Source organism: Trichoderma evansii (assembly GCF_050947405.1).
Source record: "Trichoderma evansii strain SZMC 28006 chromosome Unknown GGI43scaffold_2, whole genome shotgun sequence".
NCBI lineage: Eukaryota > Fungi > Ascomycota > Sordariomycetes > Hypocreales > Hypocreaceae > Trichoderma > Trichoderma evansii.
The window spans coordinates 1,200,337-1,225,669 of NW_028145204.1; the positions used below are offsets into that span (position 1 = coordinate 1,200,337).

The following is a 25,333-nucleotide window of genomic DNA, read 5'->3' on the forward strand; positions in this document are numbered from 1 at the left end:
AAACATCATTGAAGCCAGCCCAAAGCCGTCAGCCTACGGCTTGACTGAGTTGTATGGAGTAGAACAGGTGCTATTTTGTCAAAGGTAGTTGCTGAAGACTAATTTCTATCTAGGTAATAGCCGATTTAGACGAGACTATGGTAGGATCATCTCATACGTAATAGTGTAGCTTAGGAGATAAGAATGTAGAAAAGAGAGTTTGTGACAATAGAAAAAAAGAGGAAGCTGCCAAAAATTATAACTTATTTAATATTCTAGTACAAAATGTGTGAGCTGTCACATTTTGATTCCATGCAGTAGCTATAGCCCTCCCCGGCTCGCCAATAATTTCGTCACAGATTCATGTGAGTAACATCTGTAATGCTGCTATCCAGTAAGCATATGGTATTTAATTCTAATGTAGAATAGTCTATTTTTGCTAGAATTTAGATGCTATGATGACTGTAGTTGAAGCATTTAAGCAAAAGCTGCGGTCGCCAAGGAAAGTATGGCGTCTGGTATTATCAGTGGTAAATAAGCTGAAATGCGCATAAATGGATTTATATGTAGGTTCGTGAGAAAATGGCCGAGCCAGCGTTCCTAATACCCTTTGCTTTTATCCACTTTATTGGTAAGTTCTTTCCCTTCGCTCATTCGAACGAGATTATACTTGAGAACCTCAAATACTCTTCGGGCGTAAGAACTAGAATTTCCACTAACGTGCGGCGAAATGAAGAGATTTTTTGTACTCCATAATCGATGACCATCTGGCAAAGGCTCAGGATCTGTCACATCAAGCGCGGCACCACGGATTGTACCCTCCTCAAGTGCATCAATTAGATCATCCGTAATGATGACTTCTCCACGTCCGATGTTTGAAACGAATGTCTTCTTCCTACCGAGTAAAGCTAGTTCTGTTCGTGAGATAATACCACGGGTCCTATCTGTGAGTGGAACGGTGATGACGAGCAGATCAAGACCAGAGCTAAGGAACTCGTGTAATCCTTCTGTATCTTCGGCTGAGAACCATTTGCTGGGGAAGACACCTTCTGGGTCACCAAGACCTGCTGGTGTATATGTTTCATCCTTACGTGACTCGGGTGTAGGACGCGGATGTAAGTTACACGCATAGATGTCCATGCCTAGTGCTTTCAAAACACGAGCAATCTGGCGACCGACGGCACCATAACCAAGAATACCACTACAAAGTAATAAGAGTCATTCTTCCATAGGCATTGATGGTAATACCTGGGCTTGACTTACACTCGCTGTCCCACTGCATCATGTATCGGATCATCCAACTTGTGCCACGTTTTCTGGCGCTGGAAATCAACGTATTGAGGAACTATGAAACCGAGTTAGTATTTATCAAGCTACGGATCTGTCGAGTTGTCCATTACTTCGGTGTTGGAAAGCCAAAAATGTGGTTACTACCCATTCAGCTATCTGTGGTCTTAACAGCGGGTCAGCAGTTGACACTTTTAGTCAAACCGTGAGGAACCATACCCGTGCACGCCACTAGCTGTACAAAGAGCAATATCTGTATCGCTGAACAGAGGATTTTGGAGGATATGATTTGCTCCGGCACTCTGGATCTGCACATACTCCAATTTGGGAGCAATATGTGCCGCAGGTAAAGCATTTCCAGTGACGAGGATAGTAACATCTTTCCACTCTTTCTCCGGAAATTTCTGCTCAAATGCTGGTGTATTCCATATACAGCCCTCAACAGTGACTATTTCAAGGCCTGAAAAAAGTTCTTTAAGCTCTGCAATCCATTCGGGCTGGAATATAGTTCCGAGGAGTATCTTTGGTGGCCCTGTCACTCCGAGGAGAACAAGCAATTTGTGGCCATTGAGGGCTTTATTTGCGGCAGAGCCCATAATTGGTTATTTTGACTTGAATATGAAGTGCTTCTCGTGGTTAAAATACAACGTGGCAATATAGTATCGAATGTAAGAATACTTATTGGCTATACCGCTATTTTAAGAACGGGATTGTACGAGAGAATGAGAACATTGAACCAAATAAGCTCCCTCGGCGACTCGAATAGCGTGCTAAATTCACTACTGGGATAGCAATAGCGTATGTCTGTTTGTCTGCATTATGTCAGCAGTACTCCAAGGTTTTTATCTCGCGATATTAGCTTGCTATGGTCAAAGTAAAAGTGGACATTTCAATTGCACTTGGTGACATTCAGGCCTTGAAAAATAACAAATGGAGCAGTCTAAACAGTTGCGATGGCGTAAGAACTTCCATTTACACTAACGGAATTTGAAGTCTCTTCAACCGCTGGCTAAAGTCATCAATAATTCCATACTTTTTCCTCAGAAACCGAAGTCAAAAGCATTACCAATTTTTGGCATAAAATAACAAAAAAAAAAAAAAAACCGGTGCTATTCATCCCTATTTCCCTTAGTTCCCAATACCCTGCGATTAAGAAGAAAATATGTAAAAGTCCTCACTGGCTTGTAGCATCTAATAGCTTTGTGCTATTGAGATCTTTAACTGATCTTGGAATTTTTAAAATAACGGCTTTCTTTGGCAAATTTATTGTATATATCAATACACAAACTAAGAAGTATCTCGTATACCATTTATATGATACGTGATTTCCTATAGGAATTGCTTGATTTAGCTAGAAGGAACAAATGGAAGAATTCTCATTATGGACCCCAGCCATGAGATATAGTCCTTCGGATTATTAATATCGCCACTATATCGCAGGCTTCGGAGCAACACACGATAATCTCCTCCCGTACTATCAAGCTGCGCGTATCTCCCGGCCCTGTGTAATTTAGCTCGGCAATAACCTCATAGCTCGCAAAAAGATACGGCCCTAGAGCAAATGTTACATCTTCGCCAGCATTAGGACCATCGGATACTGCATTTGTGCCGGCCCATTCTCCTAAGTTGATATAAGATGGTAAACCGAAGAATCTCCACATTGTAGGTATCTTAAGATGGGCCTTCTGTTTAAAGTGGTCACATTTTACAAAGTCTAAAAATTGAATACTTCATGAATTCAAGGATTTTGGGATGACTGAAAATTTATCTGCCGGCATTAGTAAATGTCGTAGCTAAAACAAAGTAATAAGAATAATTTTTAGGTAGTTAAATATTTAGAACTCTGGTCTATAAGATAATTAAGCCTATATCAGAAAGAGATCATAGAAACCTTGGAATAGCACTCAGCATAACGTTTATGTCGAATCTATTTGCGCTCCTTTAGTTTCACGTCCTTCATTGCAAACATTGCGAAAAACGGCACCGACAATACTGCCAACGCTAAAATTAGAAGGACATGCATCACTTCTGTGTAACTCTTATCAATAGCGATCCTTTCCGGACTTCCGAGAGAATATGATGAGGCTACTACAAAAGAGTTTTTAATTTCGATTGCCGCCGACCGCGCTGAAGCAGGAAGATTGATGCGTAGCCGTGGGAGAAGGAGAGCCGTCCAGATGATGCCGGATAAAGCGTTACCAATAGCTCCTCCAATAGCTCCGCAAACCTCGTATAAGGTTGTTACCGAAGCCACATCTATACCAGAAGGTCCATCAATTAGTTATATATGTCTTTTTTTAGGTGTTCAATTGGGGATGCTTCATACCTTGTTGCTCTGTTACTGCTTGAACGGCGGTCTGTGCGATAATAGAGATCATCCCTGTCCCGGCTCCAGATATTAGCTGGCCAAATAATATCTGAACGATACTTGCACTCATGTTAGAGTATCTGAGCATCAGCCCCGCGCCGATCAACTTTAATGTCATTCCCAGCACAATAGCCCATTTATAAACTCCTGTTAGCTTGATAATGAAGGCTGCGAGCAATCCAATGACAGCTGTCGCGACTGCTTGAGAGGCAGTAATATTTGTTGTCGCTTTGGCAGACTGGTTGTTGACAATGACTATAAATGAGAAGAAATAGGGCGCCCAGATATAGTAACTCAAATAGATGGCGAATTGTACTATGCAACCAGCTGCAACGGTTCGATCCTTTGCCAATTTGAAAGAAACAATGGGATGAGATGAGATATAAAGCTCATAGATCACAAAAGCAATAAAACAACATCCTCCAATAATAATCATCGATAGCTTGGCGGGTGTAGTCCATGACTGGAAAGGTGATGTAGAAAGTGTCATCGGAATCAGAACAAGTGTCAAACTAGCTGAGAGGAGTATATGCCCAACGGCATCAAGGCGCGACCATAACGCAGAAATACTTTTTACTTCGCTGCTCGGAGTATTCGCCTCAGATTTATGACTCCGCCGTAAATATTGCCAAAGTGAAAGTAAAAGCGGCATTGATACAGCGGGAAATATAACTGCCCTATATGTTCATTAGCTTCTCTAGCTGTCACCAAGCAATTGAATTGATGAGTCATACCACATGCCGTATCCCCTTTAACATGTCAGTACGCCTTAATATGTCATTATTTAGGAGGAGTTCATACCATCTCCATTTCTCAGGGACCATTGCGCTTACGATCGGAGCTCCAATCCAAGACGTAAATATTGTAGGGCATAAAACAAGACTTCCAAGTATGGAGCGATTCTCCAACGTAGTAATGTCGGCTATCAATATTTGCTGCAAGAATTGTATGCCAACTTGGCCAATTGTATAGAAGATTTGCCCTGCTGTCAGGCTTCCCAGATTTTGTGAACCTGCGTTAATGGCGAATCCAATCAAAATCGCTATAATTGATATACTGAATGCTTCAAGAAGTCCCCATATATTTGCTGTTCTTGCCAGCGCTGGCTTAACAATTGCATATCTGATCTGTAAGCTTTTGAGTTATAGGTGGCAATATTTATTATACGTACAGAATGTATTGAACGGTACCGATAACGGATAGCATAGAGTGAGCATTGAACTCGGAAAGGGCATATGGCTGGTAAGATATAATGGTCTGGCCCGCCAGGCTCACGGCGATTGCTAGCAGAAATAAGCCGGCCCAAAGGAAAGAAAATAGAAGGGGAAAGGAATTTCCTTGAACATCTGTAGTCAAACTTTCCTCAGTATCCCGATCCTCAATTCTGGAATGATCTTTTTGTGGTAGTTCGACTACATCTTGGGATAGTGCTGAACTTGGAGAATTTTCGGCCTTTTCCATTGCTTGTCCGCTGATACAAGCTATCGGTTGGAAATGGGATCGCGACACTCTCTCAGTATTCTATAAACTGCCGATATACTCTGGTATATAAGGCGTACCGGACAATTTCGGGTGTCATGGATACAGAATTTATTCTCTACGGAGCGCCAAGGGCCGGCTTTATAGTGCACGATTTGTCGGGCTTCGGAGGACCCAGGATGTAGAATAAGAGCAACAAGCAGGAGCTAATTGAGAATTTTTTTCCGAAGTGGATAATTGGAATAACCTAGAAAGTATTTGAAGATGGACGCGTATGGATCGATACAGCCGTAATTTCTGAATGGGGGCTTCGCATCCCCTCGAACGACATTACCAAGCCTTTAGCTTTAAAATTCATCCCGTTCTCTACCTACCTTATAAGTAGAGAAATGCAATCAATGTATTCATCGAAAACTAAAATATATCATTGATAGAAACTTCGAAGTCGATCACAAAGAGAAGAAAAACCGCTTCATAATTCGTAATGTTTAACTCTTTTGGCCTGTAATTTTGTTTTGGCACTCAGCTAACGCGATCTGATAAACTCAAAGAATTATGTCCGGTGCTAACGCTAGATTCGGAGATATTTGAACAATACTTTTCAGCTTTCGCTGCTCTAGGAACCACTTTTGATCATTGACGTATCTTATCTGATGATCAAAGGCGCATGCCCCACTGCTTTGCTTCTAGATTTGGATCTACTCCGAAGCTCGACAACAGCCTACACGTCGTCCCTCGGCGTATATATTAATAGAATTTCAAAAATCCTGTGAAATCATAAATCCATTATGTCACGAGAACTATCTAAACAAGAAAATCTTATCAGATGCGTCCCGAACGTCCCGGCGGCCAGCGCTAGCAGAATTGGCAAATACGTGTATAGGAAGAAGACAACGGCATGTATGACTGGCATTGCGATAACCATCACAAGTGTGTAGACCCATCGACACTAACAGACAAATTATATACTATAATCAGGCAAGCCATTCAGCTAGGAATCAGTGATGACTTTGCAGTTCGACAAAATTATTCATATGGAAAACTACGCGAATGCTCTTTACACTTACAATATCATTCGATATTTCCGATACCTCAATGACTCAAGGGGTGCCTTCAAGAGATTCCGATTGCACGAACAGATAAGGGATTCAAATATTTTAACGACTTGAGTGCAAATTGCCCCCTTGTTCTCCTCATGACATGTCTCTCCATCTCATAGTTTTTGTAGATTCGGCAAATTTCTCTCATGTGTATAGCTCTTACGACGGGTACTGTTAATGGCGCATCAACTTAGCCCGCTATTCCTCCTGTCAGTTTTTTCTAGCTAATAATTATCATAATACGAAGTGCTCTCGCCATGTAACAATCACTTTCTATAAGTCGATTGATTGATTGATTAATTATTAATGTGGAGACTATCTCATATGCAAACCACCCTAGAGTCATGGATCGTAGATTTGGGGGAGAATCCACGTTTATTTACGAGCTAGGCTCTTTCCATGCGGCCACAAGCTAGTCTCAGGTTCCCGATTGATCCTGTGTATGGCTAACGGCAATTTTAACAAGAAAACCATCCTGGATAAGAATTTTCGAGGCGCAAAACGTCACTCCTGCAGCCTTTATGTATCACAATCCAGTAGCCATTCGATAAACGTTAAATTTGTATAGTAAATGTTGATTCCGTTATACGTCGCTAATTATCTAGATGTTATATTAATAATCTTTTATTAACAAGACATATTTTCATACTTAACGAAACAGTAAACGTATGTTGAAATGTTTATTAGGTATGTTTACATGCATTTGCCTGTGTTCACAGCAAGTCAATATTTTTTTTAAATTACATCAACTTTGTGTTATATTTGGAGACTGATATATAACTACAAATGCTAATCTTACACGCTCGAAATAGCCACTGCAGTCCTTGCGAGAGTGGCAGTTTATGACGTGTGGTTCACTCCTTTTGATGCAATTAAATCTCTTCAATTTAACCTTGAAATTACACTTCAGCATAATTGCATGTTAATCAGGATACATACACATTATTATCTCTTCAACGGCCTTCATTCTTCGTACCCCTAATGTCTGGAATTGTTTCATACCTAGGTTTATGTTCTATGGCACTCTGGATCATTTGTGTGATAGCCTGCTGAAGTATACGTGCCAAAATCCCCAAAGCCCATCATACGTTATTTACACTCGCTAGCTCCAAAGTCAGTCTCCAATCATCATCATCGGAAATCTCTCGGAGAATACTCTTTATCTATTCTCATCCTTTTCACTGCGCTATCAGCTTTAAGTTAGTTCGTCTAGCCTACTCCGCGTTAACGTCGTTCTAATCATGCGGGGTTGCAACTAAGGCGATAACAACTACGGGGTAATACGAACTAACCCTTCCGATCGGAACCCCCCAAATTGACAAAGGAATTAGAATTCTGCAACCAAATTGATTTCCGGCATTCCAAGCCGTCATTGCACATGGCCCGGTATATGCAGAGCCCTGTACCCAATATTTTGGCTATTCAGAGCCAAGCTGAGGAGTACGTTCCCCGAAGGCGTAACAGAACAGGCTGCTTGACATGCCGACGAAGGTACAGTTTGCCCATCTCACGAATCTATTCTGGAGGCCTGGAATTGATGGATAATCCATAGGAGGAAGCGATGCGATGGTGTCCGAGACGTGTGCGGCCACTGCGTTCGCCTCAATCTGATATGTCACTGGCAAGGCCCTCGTGAAATCGGAGATGGCTCCTCTAACTCATCAAATTCTGTGTCTCAACGGCCACAGATGGCAAATCTTTCCTCTGTGCCTTTGACGATCCCAATTGCGCCTGCCCCTATTCAATTCCTTCAAAGTGACGCGCCTGAGCTGGCCCGTCGATCACTAGATCGCAAGTTAGCGCTCAGATACTACGTCCAGACATTCAACACCATGCTGACTACCAATTTGGAGAATAATGGATTCCTATCTGGTATGCTATTGCCATCACTACCATCCTTGCCCCCATCAACTCCACGCAGTCAATAACGTCAAGCAGTATTGTTGCCTATGGCAATTGAAGAGAAAGCGCTACTCGACATGTTAATCGCATGGTCATCATCGCATCTGTCCCTTTGCGACGATACTTACCGGATCAAAGCTCTCGAGCATCGATCTACTGCTCTTCAGTCTTTTACAGCATCTCTGTTGAGTAATGAAGCTCCTGAAATCTCGCTGGCCTGTTGCCTTGTCTTCTGCTCTATGTCAGCAGTTTTGGGTGACACTGCAGAGTGGCGTAACCATCTAGTGGGCGCGGCGCATATAATCAAGGATAACTGGCTCTCGTCAACTACGTATGGATGCTCCAGAAGTCCACCATATGAGATTCGCTGGCTTTTGCGTAATTTCGCATATCACGACATCCTGATGAGTGTAACATTGGATCGGGAGCCTCTATTACCTGGGCGATACTGGATCCCACATCCAATGAATGAAATCGATTCCTATGTCGGCCTCGCATCTGAACCTTTGGTCTCAATTTCCAAAATTAGTTCTCTGAATGGCGAAATTATCCGATCTCTAGAAGCATCATCACCCTCTAGCGATTCTGACTCTATAACCTCGTCTCCCCAAACTATCTACGAATCGCCGGTTGCCTCGACAGGAGATTTCGTTTCTCAAGCATACGAGATCGAATCTGAGCTAAAGGACTGGAAATGCCCTGAATCGGAAAGTCAATCCCTGACCAGTCTTGCAGAGGCATACAGGAGTGCGGCTCTCATACATCTATACCGTACAATGCGACGCCGATTCTTGGCAAATAGCGCAGAGCTTGAAAACAAGATTGCAAGCGAAGTCACTTCTATCATATTCCATCTAGAGCAGATGCCACTGAAATGCCTACCTGAATGTACATCACTCTTCCCTCTCTTTATGGCTGGGGGGGAGACCCGATGCAAATCAACGATGAAATTTGTCCGGGAGAGACTGCAACATATCGCAACATATCGACATTTTCAAAATGCTGCATCAGCACTGTCAGTTCTAGAAGAGTTATGGCTACAGCATACTAGCATTACTGGGTTTACGGGCTACGAGTTGGACTGGCTTGATATCATCCAGCGGAGGCATTGGGAACTAGCATTATCTTGAATCGTGATCATTCTGAATTCACTGTCTCGAGATAAGTGAAGTTTATGGGATATGGCGTTGGTTATCACTGAACGGGCTGGGGAGTTTGGAATGGTGCTTAGACTGTTAAGAATTTACAATGAGCGTAAATATAAACTTAATTCATATCGTTTTAGTTAAATAATTTGAGTATCAATTTTGTTTAATAGTAGCTGAAAGTATGATCAAATTGTTAAGAGATCCTGTCACTATCAATGTCTAACTGCATTATTCCCGTCCTCTTCCATATGCTCCGAAATTTTATAACTGGCAAATTGTCTTGTTGGGACTTTCCTCTGAAACATGATGTCTAATTCCTCAAATGTCCGACCTTTAGTTTCGGGTAGTGCAAGGAAGCACCAGACGAGGCATGGTATCGATGCGCCGACGAATACAAAAGCCAGTTTACCACGCAGATTACCTTGATCTGGGTTAATGGCGTAAGGAATACCCACAGCACAAGCAACATTGATCAATGCGTTGATTGTGGTTGCAATAGCGATGGTTTTGTCGCGCAATTTTGCAGATGAAACTTCTGATAGGTAGACGAAGCAGAGCGGACCGATTGTCAAGTCGTAAAAGAAATTATAGATGACCATCATGGAACACTGCGCCGAGACGACCCCATGATTCGTTGTGCCGTAGCCAGGAACAACGTCCAGGATGCCCACCAAAAGAACGATGATGACAAGGATACTGCAACCTTGGTTATAAATTGTGCGGCGGCCAAACCGGCCGAGGAGAAACCAGGAGAGGATTGTGCCGACAAATCTAACGCCAAGCAGTCCCACGCCAAGATTGAAGGAGTCACTAGCTTCAAGGCCAGCCAGTTCGAAGAAGTAAACAGCGTATCCGATAACCAGAAAGTTGGCAACCAGTGGCTGGATGGCATAAACCATAACAGAGATGATTGTTCGTCGGAGATCTGTCTTTTTGAAACAGTCAATAAATCGGGCAGTATCGCTTTCTGCTTCTTCAATAGATGTAGTAAGCTGTATATGTGCAAGTAAACTGCTCGTATCGATGGATTCGCTCGTAAGACGCTTGAGTGATTGCTCGGCTTTCTGTAGCTCGCCTCTACGGATTAAACACCATGGGCTCTCTGGGCAAAATGGTAGTAAGGCTAGAATAATAATAGGGAAGATAAGTTGAGTTGCAAAAGGTATATCGTAAGCCCATCGATCCTCGCGGGTTTGGTAGCCAGCTAGAACGCCACTGGCAACAAGTTGGCCAATGACAAATGATAAGTTGACAAACGCTGCCGCAATACCGCGAAATACCACAGGAGTGACTTCTGAGATGTACGTAGGAGCAATAACCGGGTAGGCACCGAGAACCACGCCGTTTATAGGCTCGGCAATGAGAATCTGAGGTCGATTCTGAGAGTAGTGCAATGGTAATGAGGGTGATGCAGCAGCAAACTGCGAGAGTCCATCGCCGCCCAAACTTCTCCAACGGCCATCCAACACCGAAAGAACCAAGTACTTGTCCAACGGGGACGCCAAGATTGAACGCAGACTGCCACTTTGCTTCAACGACAAACGTTCCATCGGCAAGCTCAACACCAAAGTCGTGCTGGAATCGTGGAATCGCAATCAACGTGCCAATCAACTGCGGATCAAAACCGGCCATAATAACTCCCAGGCTAAAGAGAAATACCATCCAATAGCTCGGTGATAATGAAGGAAAACCTCTTTGAGAGTTAGGCTGTGTTCAATCGCACGAGCATCTTGGGCCTGCTTGGCTATGGCCACATCGCTCAAATCTATGTCATTGTTGACTTTTTCGGATTGAGCAACGTGAATTTCTTCTCCCATGATGGATGATTCAAGACCATACTCTTTGGGTCGATATGTTTGAAGATAAAGTGAACAATATAGGACTTGGTTAAAATATCTACCGTAAGAGCGGTACCATGAAGATTTCCATCGAGAAGATGAATGTATCTTATGCCCCAATGCCCTCTAATTCCTAATCGCATTGTTGTGTCGCTTACAGAGTCAAAATAAAGGTTTACAACACTCTCCGCATACTTCTTCTTCCCCAGACTCGCCTTGGCATGTAACTAAAGCTAATAGTTGGGGTTAAGTGCCTTCTGCAGGCAACTAGCTCAGCGATAGGTCTTATCTTTCATAATCCGCCAAATTGATATCTCACTCTCCGTCTTCGGTTCTCCAAGATTTATATCAAGGCGCTACTGAGTCGTGCGCTATAAGCGCTCGGCGCCACTAACTCCAAATAGTCTACGCTAATGAAGCCACGGTCTAGCCGTCATGGTGTGCGATGCATGCAGCTGCGAAGGGAAATATTTGTACTTTAATAGTAATATGAGGAGAGTAAAAAGGCCTGCAAAAGAAGCTCAAAGTGAAGATGATCACGAAGAAGATAAGAGAGCAGCTGTCCAAGCCCCTACCTCTCTCACTTACGCAAGTCTGAGCCGGCACTTCTTATCTCATCCCTCACATCCAACATGTCACTCAATCAATCTGTTGCAAAGTCACATGTACTTCATCGTGCATTAGCGTATGAACCGCAGAAGATTGTATCTGGTTCAGGTATCACGTTTACTTTAGAGTCTGGAAAAGTCGTATACGATGCTTCTGCTGGTCCTTCCGTCTCAGTCTTGGGACATCATCAGCCCGAGGTCACACAAGCTATCGTTGACCAGCTGAGCAAGATTGCTTATGTATATTCTGGGAGCAGACACACATGTGAGGCCGCTGAATCTCTCGCCACTGAGATCTTGAAGGATGCTCCTGGCGGTTTGGTAAAGGCTATCTTTGTCAACTCCGGCAGTGAAGCGACAGACGCAGCGCTAAAATTGGCAACTCAATACTTCTGTGAAGTTGGGCAGCCTAAAAGAACCAACTTTATTGCGAGGAAACAAAGTTATCACGGAAATACCTTGGGCGCTCTGAGTGTCTCTGGCCATGAATCACGTCGCGCCTTTTACCGCCCCTGGATCTCGAGCAATGTCAGCTTTGTTGATCCATGCTATAGCTATAGAGCAAAGGGATTATCCGAGTCTAACGAGCAATACGTGGAGAGATTAAAATTGCAGCTCGAAGACGAATTTTTGCGCCTGGGTCCCGATACTGTTGCAGCATTTGTCGCTGAGACAGTCAGTGGGACAACTCTCGGATGTGTTCCTCCAGTGCCTGGATATTTCAAGGCTGTACGCGAAGTCTGCGATAAATACGGAGCTCTACTGATACTTGATGAGGTTTGTGTCCCAATCTTACCAGTTATCGGGAACTTCTAACGTTGAATAGATTATGTGTGGTATGGGAAAGACAGGAACGATGCATGCTTGGGAGCAAGAAGGCATCAGCGGACCAGACATTCAGATGATCGGCAAGGCTTTGGGTGGAGGCTTTGTGCCTCTGTCTGGCGTCTTGTTGAACCAAAAAGTCTTTGATGGCATAGCTGGAGGGTCCATGGTTCTCGCTCATGGCCATACTTTTCAAGCCCACCCAACAGCTTGCGCTGCTGCTCTCGCTGTGCAAAAGATAATCAAGAGAGAGGGTATCATTGAACGAGTAGCAAGAATGGGCCGTCTCCTTAAAGCGGAGTTGAACGAGGAGATTGGCCATCTTGCTCATGTAGGAAATATCCGTGGCAGAGGACTGTTTTGGGCCGCCGAGTTTATGCGGGATCCTAAGACCAAGACTCCGTTCCCCCCAGAACACAATTTCTCCAATCGTATTGTCGAAGTAGCAGCAGAGTTGGGCCTTAACATTCTTGGAAATTTGGGCAAGACGGGAAAGATTGATGTGGAACTGGTCATTCTAGCGCCACCATACATCATAACAGAGGATGAGATCAAGGCCGTTGTGCAAATTCTCAAGACGGCGATTTTAACTGTATCTGAGGAACATGCACTTCGCTTTGGGACGAATGGATTTCATAAATAGGCTAGAAGTATCGCGCAATATAAAACCATTCAAGATTTCGATTAACCTGATAAGTTGGCTAATTAAGAAGTATTAACATGATAAAGAGAACAACATCGTGGTCACATTCCACATTGGTAAAGAAGAAACGACTGAAATAAAGAGCAAATACATAGATAAGTACAATGATTTCCATCTCATGAATAAAGTATCCAGTTATTTTATGCTTGAAATGATATACATTTTCCATTTGTGGTAGATTCTAAAACTAGCGATACAACATCAAATAAATTGGAATCCCATAATCGCTTGCGAGATGATCAAGTATATGGAATATTCCACAGCTAGTTTCTTAAAACATCTAATTGTTTGGTAAGTAATAGAGTCGCCCTTCGTATGGCTTCAACTTCAACATGCTACCCTCCTCTTTCTCCTGCGACGGATAGTTCCCAAGCAATAGACTGCCACGATCAACAGGGCACACCCAATTCACTTCCTCTTCGGAGAACGAACACACCACTAGATATTGTCCAGTGGCATCGGTTCTAGTATAGGCATAGACGCTCTGGTTCTCATAGTCTATCATCTTAAACCCTCCCCGTACCAGACCATTATGGGCTTTTCTGATCTTGAGCAGAGATTTCCAGAATTTTAGCACGCTGATATCAGAACTTAATAATTATGCCTCAACATTCCATTCTTTGTAGTGTTAGTTTAGTTTAATCCATGGTGTGCCGGAAGTGAAGCCTGCATTAACATCTGCGCTCCATTGCATTGGTGTTCGAGAGTTGTCTCGTCCAATCCTCTGGATCTGCTTCAGTGCGTCTTGGGTATCCCCATTCTTGGCTTCAATGACATCATAATGTTGAATCTCTTCCAGGTCCCGAAGCTCATCGAAGTTCCAGGAAGCTGGGTTGGCCATGCCGATTTCTTGTCCTTGGTATATAAACAGAGTACCTCTTCCAGTAGCGTGGAAGAGTGCCAGCATCTTGGCAGATACGTCACGATATATGCCGTCATTTGCCCATCGGCTAATAATTCGTGGCTAGTCGTGATTCTCCAAGTACAAGCTGTCCCACCCGCCGTTGGCTTGGTTGAACTCCATAAAATGGCCGAGAACATCCTTCAGTTCGGCGAGCTTCCAAGGTTTGTAGTTGAAGCATGTCTTGCCCGGCTGGTGGTCGATATACATGTGTTCAAAGTGAAATAACATCTATATAGACCAATTAATGCATATTCAATTGTAGAGAATGATATGAGATGTAAGAACAAACCTGTAGTGGAACACCATTTTGGATTAGCGGAAGTGCCTGCTCTGCATTCTTGACTCCTGGGCCCTCGCCAACTGTAAAAGCATTGGGGTAATATTGTAAAACTTTTTCGTGCATCTCAAGCAGATAGTCTGCCACCTTGGGTCCGTTGAAGCGATGTATTAGTCCATAGGTATTGGTACATGCTCTGAGGATCCACAACTGGCGCATCTGGAAATCCTGGTGTCTTTGAGATGCAATTGATGACGTCCATTCTGAATCCATCGCAGCCTTTGTCTAGCCAAACGCGCATTACATCCCATACAGCATCTCGAACTGCCGGATTCTCCCAGTTGAGATCGGGCTGCGACACATCAAAGACATGCAAATAGTATTCTTGTAGTTTGTCGTTCCATTCCCAGCATGAGCCACCAAAGATGGCGCCCCAGTTGTTGGGCTCTTTTCCCTCCTCATTCTTCCCTCGCCAGATATACCAATCTTTTTTTGAGCCTCCATCTTTGGCATCTTGGAACCACTCATGTTGATCCGAGGTATGGTTGACGACTAGGTCCATAACCACTTTTAAACCGATGCGGCGAGCTTCTTTGACCATGCGTTCCCAATCTTCCAAAGTTCCAAAATCCGGGTGGATTTCTCGATAATTAGAGATGTCATATCCCATGTCTACCATGGGCGACGCGTATACTGGAGAGAGCCATACCACCTCCACGTCAAGATCTTTTAGATATTGCAGCTCGGAGGTGATACCGTTGAGGTCGCCTTTCCCATTTCCAGTAGTATCTTTGAACGACACAGGATAAATCTGATAGACGACTGTGTCACGCCACCAGTCTGGTGCTTCCACGGTGTCTATTTTGCGAAGGCGTACGATGGGAACAGCTCTCCGTGCCACGTCAAGACACGCTGAGGAGTCAATTGGCGATGGAGGACCTGTTTTGATAACATTTCTACACCTGACTCGCATTAAGAATAAGCTAGAAGTTTGCTAATCGCGCTTATGCTAGAGAATACGTATGATTGTAGGATCATTCCGATGAGTGGGAGCCGCGCAGCGGAGAATTCATGTCGGAGCCTCTAGTAGCGGCGGCGCTGGCGAAGCGCCGCGCCGCTCGCGCTCCATGTGAATGGCGCGACCGTCATCACTTAGTTGCGAAACCAAGAGCTACTTAAGATAACGAGTGTGTTGTCTCTTCAGAAAATGCTGCCCCGCGCTTGAAGCGCTCGGCGCCCGGGCCGCCAGCCCATATAACTGAATTATCCCGGAGCTGAGGGTGGGTTCTGAGCCGCGGTGTCCACTGTATTGTAAAAATTTCCGGGTCTAGCCTCATCTTTGTCACACCAAGGCAATGTATTGGCTCAAAAGGTTGGATATTGGAATTTGTAACAATAGTTAGTAGCAAGGCTTTAGCCATCTATGCCTCTGTTCTGGCGTGGTATAAAGTGGTCGCAGATCAATAGTTGTCCTTTACCTCCATGCTACCTTTAGAACCAAAAACAAATACACACAATGACTTCTTCCACTACTCCAGACCAGGATGCCCTCGCCTATCGCGGCCAACCTCTCCCGAACGTTCTTGATGACCAAGTTGTTCCTGACGTCTTAACGCTCAACTGCGACGAGCGACTTTGGGTTCCTCAATCCGACCGAGTTTGGTTCCGGCCATTACTATTCTCAGTCAGCCAGGGTTACTTTGTTAACCTTCTGAGAGTCCGCAAATCTGGTATCCTGTCACGCCATCGCCATGCTGGCCCTGTACACGCCACAGTACTGAAGGGTAGATGGCACTATCTTGAGCACCCTTGGTGGGCAGAGCAAGGCAGCTACGCTTTTGAGCCACCGGGTGATATCCATACGTTAGAGGTCCCAGAGGATGTGGAGGAAATGGTAACCATGTTTCACGTTACTGGCGCTTATATCTACGTTGATGTTGATGGAAATCCTGTGGGCGTTGAGGATGTCTTCAGCAAGATTCAGAAGGCCAAAGAGCATTACGAGAAAGTTGGACTAGGGGCGGACTTTGTGAACCAATTCATTCGATGAACCCCGCATGATTAAAGATGGGTAGAAAAAAAGGACATAGCAAAAAGGAAATAAAAAATAGAAAGTCATTTAGTTAATAAGTCATATCGCTTTTGGAGTTCTAGCCCCTCCTTGATACTGTTTGTGTTTGTACACGCTATGCATAAGCGTGAGGCACCAACTTACTGATCTAAGTAGATAGCGCGAAGGAAAATGCCTCCGCATTACTAGGCGATGGGCCCTCCCCGTCATTTAATATATATTGAGCATGTGGCAGGCACCCAAAAATTAATAAAGCATTCAATATACTAGATGGATTTTGGCATCCAATTCATTTACACACGCATACCCTATAGAAGCGTAACTACTACATAACACATTGTTGTTGTATAGAGCAGCCCCAGTCAATTATCATGTCGACAAAGATCAATGTCGCAGTTGTTCAACTGCATTCCAAAGTATGCCAAAATCTTTCATCGCTATAATTCTGCTACTGACAGTAGTTCGTAGACCCTTGATATAGATGGCAACTTTACAAAAGCTTGTGCGTTCATCCGCCAAGCAGCTGGACAAGGGGCCCAACTCATTGTTTTGCCGGAGTAAGTATTTTCTTGCATTCCATTTGATCAATTTTTTTTTTTCTTTCTCTCACCTTCTTATTCGGCTATACTCTATCATTTCATGATGAATAACTATTTTACAGATACCATTTGAACGGTTATTTACCTGAAGATCCCGTTTATATTCAGCAAGCTGCTCGATATAAGGAATATCTTGATCAGTACTGTGCTTTAGCACGAGAGCTTGGTGTCTGTCTTGTCCCAGGAACATTTGTTGAGAGACATCCGGCTTCTACTCAATCTGAACTCCCTGGCAATAGAACACTAAGCGATTCAGATGGGGATTATCAACTATTTAACACGTCTTACTTTATCTCTCATGAGGGAGAAATTCTGGGATCTTATAGGAAGAAAAACCTCTGGCACACTGAACGCCCCCACCAATCTCGTGGTTCGGAAAAACATTCCGTAATATCCACACCCTTGGGGAAAGTAGGGATTCTGATATGTTGGGATCTCGCTTTCCCAGAAGCTTTTCGCCAATTAGTGAAAGATGGCGCAGATATCATCATCGTGCCAACTTGCTGGACGCTCGACGAATCTCACGCCTATGGACTAAAATTAAATCCTAACTATGAAACTCTAGTTTTAAACACAATGATCACATCACGTTGCTTTGAAAATACGTGCGCCGTTGTTTTTGCAAATGCTGGAGGACCATCGGACACGTTTGTTGGACTATCGCAGGTCGCTTTGCCATTTGTAGGCCCTGTTGGTGGCATTTGGGATAGCTCAGAGAATTTCTTCATTGCTGAGATTGATATGGAAATTTTGAAGGAGGCGGAGCTTAACTACAAAGTACGAGAGGATATGGCAGAAAAAGATTGGCATTATTGAGAATATATAATATTTCATTGGAAGCTGGTCTTGGTTGTTTCTGAAGTACTCTGTTTAAAAAAAAAATCTAGAAGTTCCTTCATATGAAATAAGGTCTCTAAAATCCTAAATGCAATTAATGTCTAGATTATGAGCTTCTGGCTTCTATTCAACGTAATACAGCAGCGAAGATCTGCAAGGCGGTATCAGCCCGTAGCATCGTAGTCGTTGCTGCTGCAATAAAGAAGATAAACCCGGATTTGACAGCAAGCTCTTTTCCATCGCCCAGAATCGTACCCTCCCCAGAAATCGCAATGGCCACAGTCGGGCCCTTGTGATTCCAAATTAATTCTTCCTTTCCAGCTGGCATGTCGATACGAACCAAATCAAACTCGCCAATGGGCGGTTGGTATACCATTGTATACCCACTGGCTCCATCTTTACTTGGCTTTGCCGGTAACTTCAGATTATCTGCTTGTGTACTTGAATCAATTTTAAGAGTCTCAGAGAAGAGATCAACACTATCGCGGTCGGCAATAGGGCAAAGGCCACCGCTGAGCATGTTGTTTGAACGAGCCATGCACTCCACAATGTCTCCCGACAAATAGCAATGGACACCATCAGCGGGGATGAAAATTGCTTCGCCGGGCTCCAATACAAAGAAATTCATGCATAAAATGGCAATGAGCAACCCCGGGTCGGTAGCAGAGTATTGAGATTGTATGCGCTGAATCAACTCGAAAGTGGAGCTGGGATAGCCAAGTTTCTGAAAATCTTCTAGGGATTGTTGCTTCAGATCCTCTTCAATATCCTGGATAGTCTGTTCATCTGCCTTCAATATTCCACAGACAATATTTCGTAGAGTTTCTTCGTTCCAAGTGTTCGACTCTTCAGGCACGAAGCGCCGCAGACTTGGTATATTGAACATAGGGGATATTTGGGTCAAGTCTCTCCAGCCAGCAAATAGTTCGAATCGCGACAGTGCCACCGCAATCTCTGGCTTGTGATTAGAGTCTGAGAATTTTTCAGGGTCTTTCTCGTGAAGTTTAGCTGCTAGAGAGTTATTTGGATGAATCTGTAACGGCAGAGCTTTGCCTATTGAAAGGATCTGTAATGCATAAATCAGACTATTGTTCTTGCTGAACACAAGTGCAGCTTACCTTTGGTAGAAACGGAAGATTATTTCCGAATTTCTCCACTGAGTATGAACCGAGCAATTTTTTCTCATTGGATTTTAAGATGTCGGCAAGTGTTTGGCCACTTTCCAAATCTCTTGCTGGAAAGTCTGGATAGTCGCCAAACCACAGCTCGGAGTAATACTCATCGTCATTGATAGCGAAGTCGGTTCCAGGTGTCTTTTTGCAGAGTTGCGCGGCGAGCGACTGGTTTCCTTTCCTTCCCCAAGGATAATTGTTGCAAGTTCCGCTTAATTGAAACAGCCGTGATACACTTGTCATGGTGATAACTTTTTTTTTCTCTCTTTGGTCGGGCGTATACTAATCGTGCTCAGACCAATGGTCTATAAATGCAGCTTGGGGAAAGAGCAGTAAAAATTTCATGAATAAAAATTTTCTTACAAATAAAATCCCAGCTCCCTTTGATTAGCTCTGAAGATCCCATGGAAACAGAAACATACAAATGCGAGAATGCGCCGTTATTGACTAGATCTATGCGAGATCTCATATCATGATGATCTCACCACTGGGTCCTTGCCACAACTATTAGTGGAGGCGGAACCACTATATAGCTACAGTAAGCAGCAGCAACTTTCTGGACAAATAATAGCTGCTCATATTGCAATTCATCGTGATATAGATGTGTTGTAGGCAATCGGTATGGTCTTGATGATTTATGGGTGACGTCAACCTTATTTTCACTGTCGTTGATTAGAGTTTGGGTTGCTCAGTCTCTCAAAATAGTGAGGACGCTGTCAAAGATGACGGTAGTTTATCCAGATTAAAGTTCAAATATTCACAAATTTTAAGAATACGACATCCAGAAATAACATCAGAATATTATATAGAACTCTGAATTGCTCAATGGTTTTATATTAATACATGTAACTTACTCATAAATACCCCCAGAGTCCATCAACAGCAATTTTATGCACATTTTGAGTTGCAGAAACTTTTTCGAGCATGACTAGAATAATTATATCATTTCTATTAACGGACAGAAGATACAAAGCAGATCCAAAGGGCAGGCGCTAATTGATGATTGCTGGATATCATGTTATCAAGTTTATAGCATCTCCAATCGTTCATAATCATCATCCGTTTTAATAATTGTAGAAGATTAACTTAGGATCAACAGCCTCTAAACTCGATCTGTCAAGGATTTGTAAATTGCTTTTGAGCCGAATGGCCTTTCTACCCACAGTTTTCTAGAGTACACTAGCTCATAGTAGCCCAGATCTCAATGAATATCAAGTCACCGATAATTCAGCTAGCGCTAGACTAACAAGAGATGATTTACTCTTCAAACTGACGAGCAAAATAGGTAAATCGGTCGTGCATAACTTAATGACCCCTAATTGGTAACATTTTCTGTTCAGCCATTCACAACAACTCCTCCGTTGCAATGTAAAGTCTGTCCACTGACACAAGAGCTGTCCATTGAAGCGAGAAAAACGACGCAACTCGCGATTTCAGAGGGCTGGGCTGGTCGGCCCATAGGACTGGTAAATTCTTTTTGAGCTTTTTCGTTCATCGTTGCAGGAATCAACGGAGTCCACACTACGGTTTCGTTAGCAAGTCTCAAACAGTTCTCAGCATATATGCTTACCCGGCCCTGGGGCGACAGCATTAACTCTAATTCCCTTTGAGATATACTGATTGCTCAGCCCTCTTGTGAAGGAAATTATCCCTCCTTTAGTAGAGGTGTAGTCCAGTAAGTCTGGTCGGCCGATGTATGCGTTTATAGAAGCGTTGTTAATAATAACACCACCGCGCTTCATGTGCTTGAGTGAGTATTTCGCCATAAAAAAATATGAGTGCATGTTGATATTGAAAGTGTGCATCCACTGTTCGTCTGACAAATCGAGTATATCCTCAACCATCATTTGATCTACAAGGCAGAGTTAGCGCTCGCCTCATTCTTCGCCAACAAAACGATAGCTTACAGGCCGCATTGTTAAAGAGAATGTCAATTCCACCCATCTTTTCTAAGGAGAAATTGACTGCATCTTGGCAATTCTCTTTTTTGACAAGATCTGTGGCGAATAGATAACAGGTTCCCCCAAGAGCCTCAACCTGTTTCTTAGTACCTTGCGCATCTTGCTCTTCTTCAGGGAGATAAACAATGGTTAGTATGGCGCCTTCCTTCGCAAATAACACTGCCGTAGCTGCTCCTATGCCACTATCACCGCCAGTGATGAGTGCTCTTTTGCCTTGGAGCTTATTTGCTGCCTTGTAAGTTGTGCTTTTCCCACCTACATCGGGCAGCTCCTCACGAACGGGTGTAGGATCGGGCATATCTCTGTCCTTTCCCGGAAATTCCTGCTTAGAAACAGGAATATTTTTTTCTTTTCGCATACTGTTGTTAGAAGACTGTACTGAACGTGTTGGAGTCATATCATACCATCTTTGAATTGAGATGTCATGGTGGTCGAATGTGAATGAAGTTTCAGGTAATTGAATCCACCAGAGAGATGAAAATATGAAGCGATAAGATACAATAGACACGATATAACACGATACCATACTATAGCAGAATTATACGTGAACTCATAACCTCTCCGTCAGCCTAACCGTGAGACACATCATTATACTGAAATGATGCGTAAGTTTCGTCATGGTGGATCCAATTTCGAATTAGGTCAACGATACAATTTGCAGTAGTTAAAGGTAATCTATGATATGTGCACTTCGATTTTCTATAGCTTGGCAATGACGCGACGGGCTACTTCACTGCATGTCGCGAAGTAAGTGCAGAAGAACCCAAGTTCAATGCTGTTAAGTTCAATGCTGCTAGTGCGTGGCACTTGGTGTGCAGCGCCATTTAGTACATTTGACGTATACTTTGTATAACAACAGCCTCATGCGGACCATCTTCTATTTGTCTTCACATGCGAATTTGGATCTTGATCTAGACAACAATATTTAAATACTACACTCTGTATCTAATACAAATACTAACTACTGTGCAAATCTATTAAGCCGGCCTCCATTCGAAATGATGCGGTCCTTTCGCTACCGGACCAGGGTCTTCGCCTGGCACTCCAGGCTTATTGTACGAGTGAGCCCCAAAATAATCCATTTGCGCCTCCATAAACTTTGTGGGAAGCATTTTACCTGTGGTATACTTAACATACTCAAGCATTGCAGTAAGTGCGGGCAAGTAATGGTTAGCTATAATCCCTCGAGAGACAATTTCTTTCAGTCCTGAGTAGCTGCGCTGCAGCTCCCGCCCAACGGAGCTGTCCAGCTTGACGTTTGTGAGTGATTTCTTCTCTTTCAACAGTGGCTCAAGTAGGTCGGCGATGGATTCTGATTGAATGATGCACCCTGCGCGCCATATTCGAATGCACTCAGACAAATTGATGTTCCAACCTTCATCATTGGACGCCCGTGCAATCAGTTCCATTCCTTGGCAGTAGGAGGCCAAGAAGGCACAGTAGACGGCCCGACGGACGTCCTCAATCATTTGGCCTTTATCTTTGATATCCTGAACGGGTTTCGGTTCAGGAATAGAAAATTTGTCGGCAACCTTTAGACGTTCTTCGCGGTTTCCCGACGCCACGCGAAAGTAAAATCCTGCTGCAAGGGTCGGGCAAGATACATGTCTCATTGCCGATTCCATAATCGACCATGAGGGCGTTCCTTCAGTACCATAGTCATCCTGTACAACCTTGTCGAGGACATTATCAAGAACGTAGCCCCCTTGATGCCCCCCTGTTTTGCCGTTTGCCGTTTTCTTTGTCTGGCAAATATCCGAAGCAATTTTGATCAGGTAATTTGTATGTAATTCGCCATCATCATTCCATGCTGCAAAAATTTCACCAATATGGTCATAGTCAAGTCCCATTCCGCTATGTAGGAAACCCCAAGCCTCGCAGAGAGCAGAGAGCATACCAACCTCGATGCCATTATGGACCGTCTTCACAAAGTGTCCTGAGCCGCCTGGCCCGATATTCGATACGCATGGAACGCCAGATTTAGGGTCCTTCGCCGCATATAGTTCCAACAGCGGCATGACCTCCTTGAGTGCCGTAGCATTTCCTCCAGGGGACATACTTGGTCCATGTCGAGCAGACTGATAACCGCCAGAAACTCCCATTCCGATCCAGTCCACGCCAATATCTTGACATGCTCTTTGTCTCCTCTCGGTATTTCTATAATGCTCGTTGCCGCCGTCCAAAATGATATCACCCTCGCACAGCTTCGGCTCGATTTTCTTCAGAACTTCATCAGCTGGCGTGCCATGTGTGATGGAAAATAGTATCACTTTTCGGCCACCATTCTGTCCCAAGCTGGCAGTAAATTTTGATATATCATGAAACCCAGTAATCTTACCGGTCAGACCACCAACCTGATCGGCTTGTTTCATAAAATTATCAACATTCGCGCTCTTGGCATCCCAAATAGACACATCGAGACCGAGCTCGGAAAAAGCGAATCCCATCATAGAGCCCATATTCCCTGCACCCACAATACCAATGTGCTTGAATTTCATAATTATATCTGACTGAGCACCCATGGTTACTGATCGTTCGAATATAGATGAGCCTTAACGCAAAAGATAAAGCCACAGCAGCAGAGCTATTTTTAAACGCCAGGGAACAATATAGTGTGATTATCGGAAGACGTGTCAATTCAACTCACATTTGCATGAGAATTGCCACATGAAAGCTACATCAATAACAGCTGCGCTGTGCTGGTTGAATGACGCAATTGTTGTGACAACAATGCAAGCATCAGCATGACGTTATATTTCTTGTACATAACACCGACGTGATAGTATTTCAAGTTTTTTCTAATAGAAGTAATTTTTTTATCAGAGTGTAAATCTTTTCATTTAAAAAAAGAAAGTCGTCGTATTGTCGCGATGGGTATCGAATACCAAGGTCACAGCATTCCTACTGCTTTCGCGTCTTGCAGCATCCCTCGTTACTTTGACGCGAAACTACCACAAAAATTAGAGGCTATTCGCAATGCCGGGTTTGATGGAATAGAAATATCTATGCCAGATATACTGGCATATGGCTGCGATATCGAGGGAAGAAAACTTAAAGAAGATGACTATGATATCCTTTCAGACGTAGCTGGGAAGATTCGAATTCTAACCGATCAACTTGGCCTTGTTATTCTCATGCTGCAGCCGTTTTCAAGATTTGAAGGATGGCATAAAAATACACACGCACACGAGAGAAGAGAAGCATTTACACGCGCCAAAGGATGGATAAGAATTATGGAGTGTTTAGGCACCGACATGTTACAGGTATGCGCATCTTAGAGCTCTGGATATAATGATACCTAACTATTTCTAGGTCGGCTCATCAGATGCCCGAGACATATCATCTTCCTTGGACGACCATGCTTTGGATTTGCAGCAGTTGGCGGACCTGTTGGCGGAGAAAGGTTTTCGACTTGCTTATGAGAACTGGTGTTGGGCAACCTATGCCTCAAAATGGAAAGACGTCTGGGAGATATTGCGCAAAGCTGATCGCAGAAATATTGGCCTTTGTCTGGATACTTTCCAATCAGCTGGTGGAGAGTACGGTGATCCATCTACAGAGTCAGGTTATATCGAAGACTTAAGCCCAACTGAGCTTGACAGCCGCTGGAAACAAAGTCTGGCCGAGTTGGAACAGACTGTCCCTGGAGATAAAATCTTCGTGCTTCAGGTTTCAGACGCATACAAGATGAAGCGACCTCTGCGTAACACAAAGGATAGAGCAAGATCGATATGGAGTCACGATTATCGCCCACTACCCTTTGGCGGTGGGTATCTGCCGATTCAAGACTTTCTGAATTCTGTACTGCGAACTGGCTTCAGGAGCTGGCTTTCTGTTGAAGTATTTGACTCGAAGCCCAAGGAAAAATTGTCCATGGAGGAGTATGTGGAAGCCGCCATGCATTCCTTGATTCGTATGCTCGTTGATACAATGCAGTGAATTTATAGACCGAGAAAGGCTCAAATAGAATACGCTTGACACAAAATAACTATAAATTACGGGCTATGGATGCAATAGTAAGGCGAATGCGCACGAATTGGGTGTAGGCACAGGGTAACTCTGTATAGTAGGCACACTGTATTAGTGTACTTCAGTGGAGTATCAGCTAAAGTTGCATCCAAAAGTGGCTGTTTTAATAACTTATGTTACAGAAACAGGAGGACACTCCCATTTGGCGATATAACTTATCGTATAAATTGCAAAGGCATACCAGCTTCGGCAAATGCCACTTGTATTATGTTTACTAAATGCAGGTGGGAATTATCGTTGTATTAA

At 43.7% G+C, this 25,333-nt stretch overlaps 12 protein-coding genes across 12 annotated transcripts; 5 read left to right on the forward strand and 7 right to left on the reverse strand.

Moving 5' to 3' along the window:
• Positions 1 to 365: 365 nt before the first annotated feature.
• On the reverse strand, positions 366 to 2,042 carry GGI43DRAFT_393201 (D-isomer specific 2-hydroxyacid dehydrogenase family protein). The gene is made up of 4 exons (XM_083204644.1): positions 1,486 to 2,042; positions 1,380 to 1,432; positions 1,243 to 1,324; positions 366 to 1,180 (listed from the first exon to the last, which is right to left on the reverse strand). The coding sequence occupies exons 1-4, from the start codon at positions 1,860 to 1,862 to the stop codon at positions 580 to 582; spliced, it is 1,113 nt and encodes a 370-aa protein (XP_083064919.1). The 5' UTR covers positions 1,863 to 2,042; the 3' UTR covers positions 366 to 579.
• A 1,151-nt stretch (positions 2,043 to 3,193) lies between these two features.
• GGI43DRAFT_379468 (uncharacterized protein) lies at positions 3,194 to 4,458 on the reverse strand (the record flags this gene model as incomplete). Its single annotated transcript, XM_083202846.1, has 4 exons — positions 3,194 to 3,522; positions 3,593 to 4,311; positions 4,369 to 4,383; positions 4,436 to 4,458. The coding sequence occupies 4 exons, from the start codon at positions 4,456 to 4,458 to the stop codon at positions 3,194 to 3,196; spliced, it is 1,086 nt and encodes a 361-aa protein (XP_083064920.1).
• A 2,901-nt stretch (positions 4,459 to 7,359) lies between these two features.
• GGI43DRAFT_393202 (Zn(II)2Cys6 transcription factor) lies at positions 7,360 to 9,430 on the forward strand. The gene is made up of 4 exons (XM_083204645.1): positions 7,360 to 7,490; positions 7,545 to 7,704; positions 7,766 to 8,085; positions 8,152 to 9,430. Exons 2-4 carry the CDS (start codon positions 7,592 to 7,594, stop codon positions 9,243 to 9,245), a joined length of 1,527 nt encoding a protein of 508 aa, XP_083064921.1. The 5' UTR covers positions 7,360 to 7,490; positions 7,545 to 7,591; the 3' UTR covers positions 9,246 to 9,430.
• Positions 9,361 to 11,080, reverse strand: GGI43DRAFT_429540 (general substrate transporter; the record flags this gene model as incomplete). The annotated part of the gene is made up of 3 exons (XM_083209129.1): positions 9,361 to 10,642; positions 10,686 to 10,874; positions 10,955 to 11,080. 3 exons carry the CDS (start codon positions 11,078 to 11,080, stop codon positions 9,476 to 9,478), a joined length of 1,482 nt encoding a protein of 493 aa, XP_083064922.1. The 3' UTR covers positions 9,361 to 9,475.
• Positions 11,081 to 11,599: 519 nt separating this feature from the next.
• GGI43DRAFT_149772 (pyridoxal phosphate-dependent transferase) lies at positions 11,600 to 13,203 on the forward strand. Its single transcript, XM_083199412.1, has 2 exons — positions 11,600 to 12,486; positions 12,536 to 13,203. The coding sequence occupies exons 1-2, from the start codon at positions 11,734 to 11,736 to the stop codon at positions 13,175 to 13,177; spliced, it is 1,395 nt and encodes a 464-aa protein (XP_083064923.1). The 5' UTR covers positions 11,600 to 11,733; the 3' UTR covers positions 13,178 to 13,203.
• A 314-nt stretch (positions 13,204 to 13,517) lies between these two features.
• On the reverse strand, positions 13,518 to 15,491 carry GGI43DRAFT_420356 (glycoside hydrolase superfamily; the record flags this gene model as incomplete). Its single annotated transcript, XM_083207804.1, has 6 exons — positions 13,518 to 13,784; positions 13,914 to 14,187; positions 14,224 to 14,369; positions 14,431 to 14,565; positions 14,627 to 15,330; positions 15,476 to 15,491. 6 exons carry the CDS (start codon positions 15,489 to 15,491, stop codon positions 13,518 to 13,520), a joined length of 1,542 nt encoding a protein of 513 aa, XP_083064924.1.
• Positions 15,492 to 15,739: 248 nt separating this feature from the next.
• On the forward strand, positions 15,740 to 16,688 carry GGI43DRAFT_393211 (RmlC-like cupin domain-containing protein). The gene has a single exon (XM_083204646.1). It carries the CDS (start codon positions 15,935 to 15,937, stop codon positions 16,466 to 16,468), a length of 534 nt encoding a protein of 177 aa, XP_083064925.1. The 5' UTR covers positions 15,740 to 15,934; the 3' UTR covers positions 16,469 to 16,688.
• On the forward strand, positions 16,663 to 18,031 carry GGI43DRAFT_149783 (carbon-nitrogen hydrolase family protein). Its single transcript, XM_083199413.1, has 3 exons — positions 16,663 to 16,905; positions 16,958 to 17,046; positions 17,151 to 18,031. Exons 1-3 carry the CDS (start codon positions 16,861 to 16,863, stop codon positions 17,902 to 17,904), a joined length of 888 nt encoding a protein of 295 aa, XP_083064926.1. The 5' UTR covers positions 16,663 to 16,860; the 3' UTR covers positions 17,905 to 18,031.
• A 21-nt stretch (positions 18,032 to 18,052) lies between these two features.
• Positions 18,053 to 19,490, reverse strand: GGI43DRAFT_429544 (RmlC-like cupin domain-containing protein; the record flags this gene model as incomplete). Its single annotated transcript, XM_083209130.1, has 2 exons — positions 19,044 to 19,490; positions 18,053 to 18,991 (listed from the first exon to the last, which is right to left on the reverse strand). Exons 1-2 carry the CDS (start codon positions 19,338 to 19,340, stop codon positions 18,053 to 18,055), a joined length of 1,236 nt encoding a protein of 411 aa, XP_083064927.1. The 5' UTR covers positions 19,341 to 19,490.
• A 612-nt stretch (positions 19,491 to 20,102) lies between these two features.
• Positions 20,103 to 21,766, reverse strand: GGI43DRAFT_393213 (uncharacterized protein). The gene is made up of 4 exons (XM_083204647.1): positions 21,463 to 21,766; positions 21,005 to 21,406; positions 20,668 to 20,949; positions 20,103 to 20,618 (listed from the first exon to the last, which is right to left on the reverse strand). The coding sequence occupies exons 1-4, from the start codon at positions 21,482 to 21,484 to the stop codon at positions 20,434 to 20,436; spliced, it is 891 nt and encodes a 296-aa protein (XP_083064928.1). The 5' UTR covers positions 21,485 to 21,766; the 3' UTR covers positions 20,103 to 20,433.
• Positions 21,767 to 21,966: 200 nt separating this feature from the next.
• GGI43DRAFT_429548 (6-phosphogluconate dehydrogenase) lies at positions 21,967 to 23,677 on the reverse strand. Its single transcript, XM_083209131.1, has one exon. The coding sequence runs from the start codon at positions 23,578 to 23,580 to the stop codon at positions 22,036 to 22,038; it is 1,545 nt and encodes a 514-aa protein (XP_083064929.1). The 5' UTR covers positions 23,581 to 23,677; the 3' UTR covers positions 21,967 to 22,035.
• Positions 23,678 to 23,892: 215 nt separating this feature from the next.
• On the forward strand, positions 23,893 to 25,063 carry GGI43DRAFT_393215 (xylose isomerase-like protein). The gene is made up of 2 exons (XM_083204648.1): positions 23,893 to 24,321; positions 24,371 to 25,063. Exons 1-2 carry the CDS (start codon positions 23,929 to 23,931, stop codon positions 24,995 to 24,997), a joined length of 1,020 nt encoding a protein of 339 aa, XP_083064930.1. The 5' UTR covers positions 23,893 to 23,928; the 3' UTR covers positions 24,998 to 25,063.
• The last annotated feature ends 270 nt before the right edge of the window (positions 25,064 to 25,333 follow it).

What these genes read in the sequence shown, in the direction of transcription:
- GGI43DRAFT_393201 (XM_083204644.1), bottom strand. Translation starts at nt 1,862, where the DNA reads ATGGGCTCTGCCGCAAATAAAGCCCTCAATGGCCACAAATTGCTTGTT. An exon ending in ACAGCTAGTGGCGTGCACGG is followed by an intron (nt 1,433 to 1,485) that starts GTATGGTTCCTC and finishes CCCGCTGTTAAG; the next exon opens with ACCACAGATAGCTGAATGGG. An exon ending in GATGCAGTGGGACAGCGAGT is followed by an intron (nt 1,181 to 1,242) that starts GTAAGTCAAGCC and finishes ATTACTTTGTAG; the next exon opens with TGGTATTCTTGGTTATGGTG.
- GGI43DRAFT_393202 (XM_083204645.1), top strand. Translation starts at nt 7,592, where the DNA reads ATGGCCCGGTATATGCAGAGCCCTGTACCCAATATTTTGGCTATTCAG. An exon ending in TGCTTGACATGCCGACGAAG is followed by an intron (nt 7,705 to 7,765) that starts GTACAGTTTGCC and finishes GATAATCCATAG; the next exon opens with GAGGAAGCGATGCGATGGTG. An exon ending in GAATAATGGATTCCTATCTG is followed by an intron (nt 8,086 to 8,151) that starts GTATGCTATTGC and finishes AACGTCAAGCAG; the next exon opens with TATTGTTGCCTATGGCAATT.
- GGI43DRAFT_149772 (XM_083199412.1), top strand. Translation starts at nt 11,734, where the DNA reads ATGTCACTCAATCAATCTGTTGCAAAGTCACATGTACTTCATCGTGCA. An exon ending in CTCTACTGATACTTGATGAG is followed by an intron (nt 12,487 to 12,535) that starts GTTTGTGTCCCA and finishes AACGTTGAATAG; the next exon opens with ATTATGTGTGGTATGGGAAA.
- GGI43DRAFT_393211 (XM_083204646.1), top strand. Translation starts at nt 15,935, where the DNA reads ATGACTTCTTCCACTACTCCAGACCAGGATGCCCTCGCCTATCGCGGC.
- GGI43DRAFT_149783 (XM_083199413.1), top strand. Translation starts at nt 16,861, where the DNA reads ATGTCGACAAAGATCAATGTCGCAGTTGTTCAACTGCATTCCAAA. An exon ending in TTGTTCAACTGCATTCCAAA is followed by an intron (nt 16,906 to 16,957) that starts GTATGCCAAAAT and finishes AGTAGTTCGTAG; the next exon opens with ACCCTTGATATAGATGGCAA. An exon ending in CAACTCATTGTTTTGCCGGA is followed by an intron (nt 17,047 to 17,150) that starts GTAAGTATTTTC and finishes ACTATTTTACAG; the next exon opens with ATACCATTTGAACGGTTATT.
- GGI43DRAFT_393213 (XM_083204647.1), bottom strand. Translation starts at nt 21,484, where the DNA reads ATGACATCTCAATTCAAAGATG. An exon ending in GACATCTCAATTCAAAGATG is followed by an intron (nt 21,407 to 21,462) that starts GTATGATATGAC and finishes GTATGCGAAAAG; the next exon opens with AAAAAAATATTCCTGTTTCT. An exon ending in TCTCTTTAACAATGCGGCCT is followed by an intron (nt 20,950 to 21,004) that starts GTAAGCTATCGT and finishes TCTGCCTTGTAG; the next exon opens with ATCAAATGATGGTTGAGGAT.
- GGI43DRAFT_429548 (XM_083209131.1), bottom strand. Translation starts at nt 23,580, where the DNA reads ATGGGTGCTCAGTCAGATATAATTATGAAATTCAAGCACATTGGTATT.
- GGI43DRAFT_393215 (XM_083204648.1), top strand. Translation starts at nt 23,929, where the DNA reads ATGGGTATCGAATACCAAGGTCACAGCATTCCTACTGCTTTCGCGTCT. An exon ending in TAGGCACCGACATGTTACAG is followed by an intron (nt 24,322 to 24,370) that starts GTATGCGCATCT and finishes AACTATTTCTAG; the next exon opens with GTCGGCTCATCAGATGCCCG.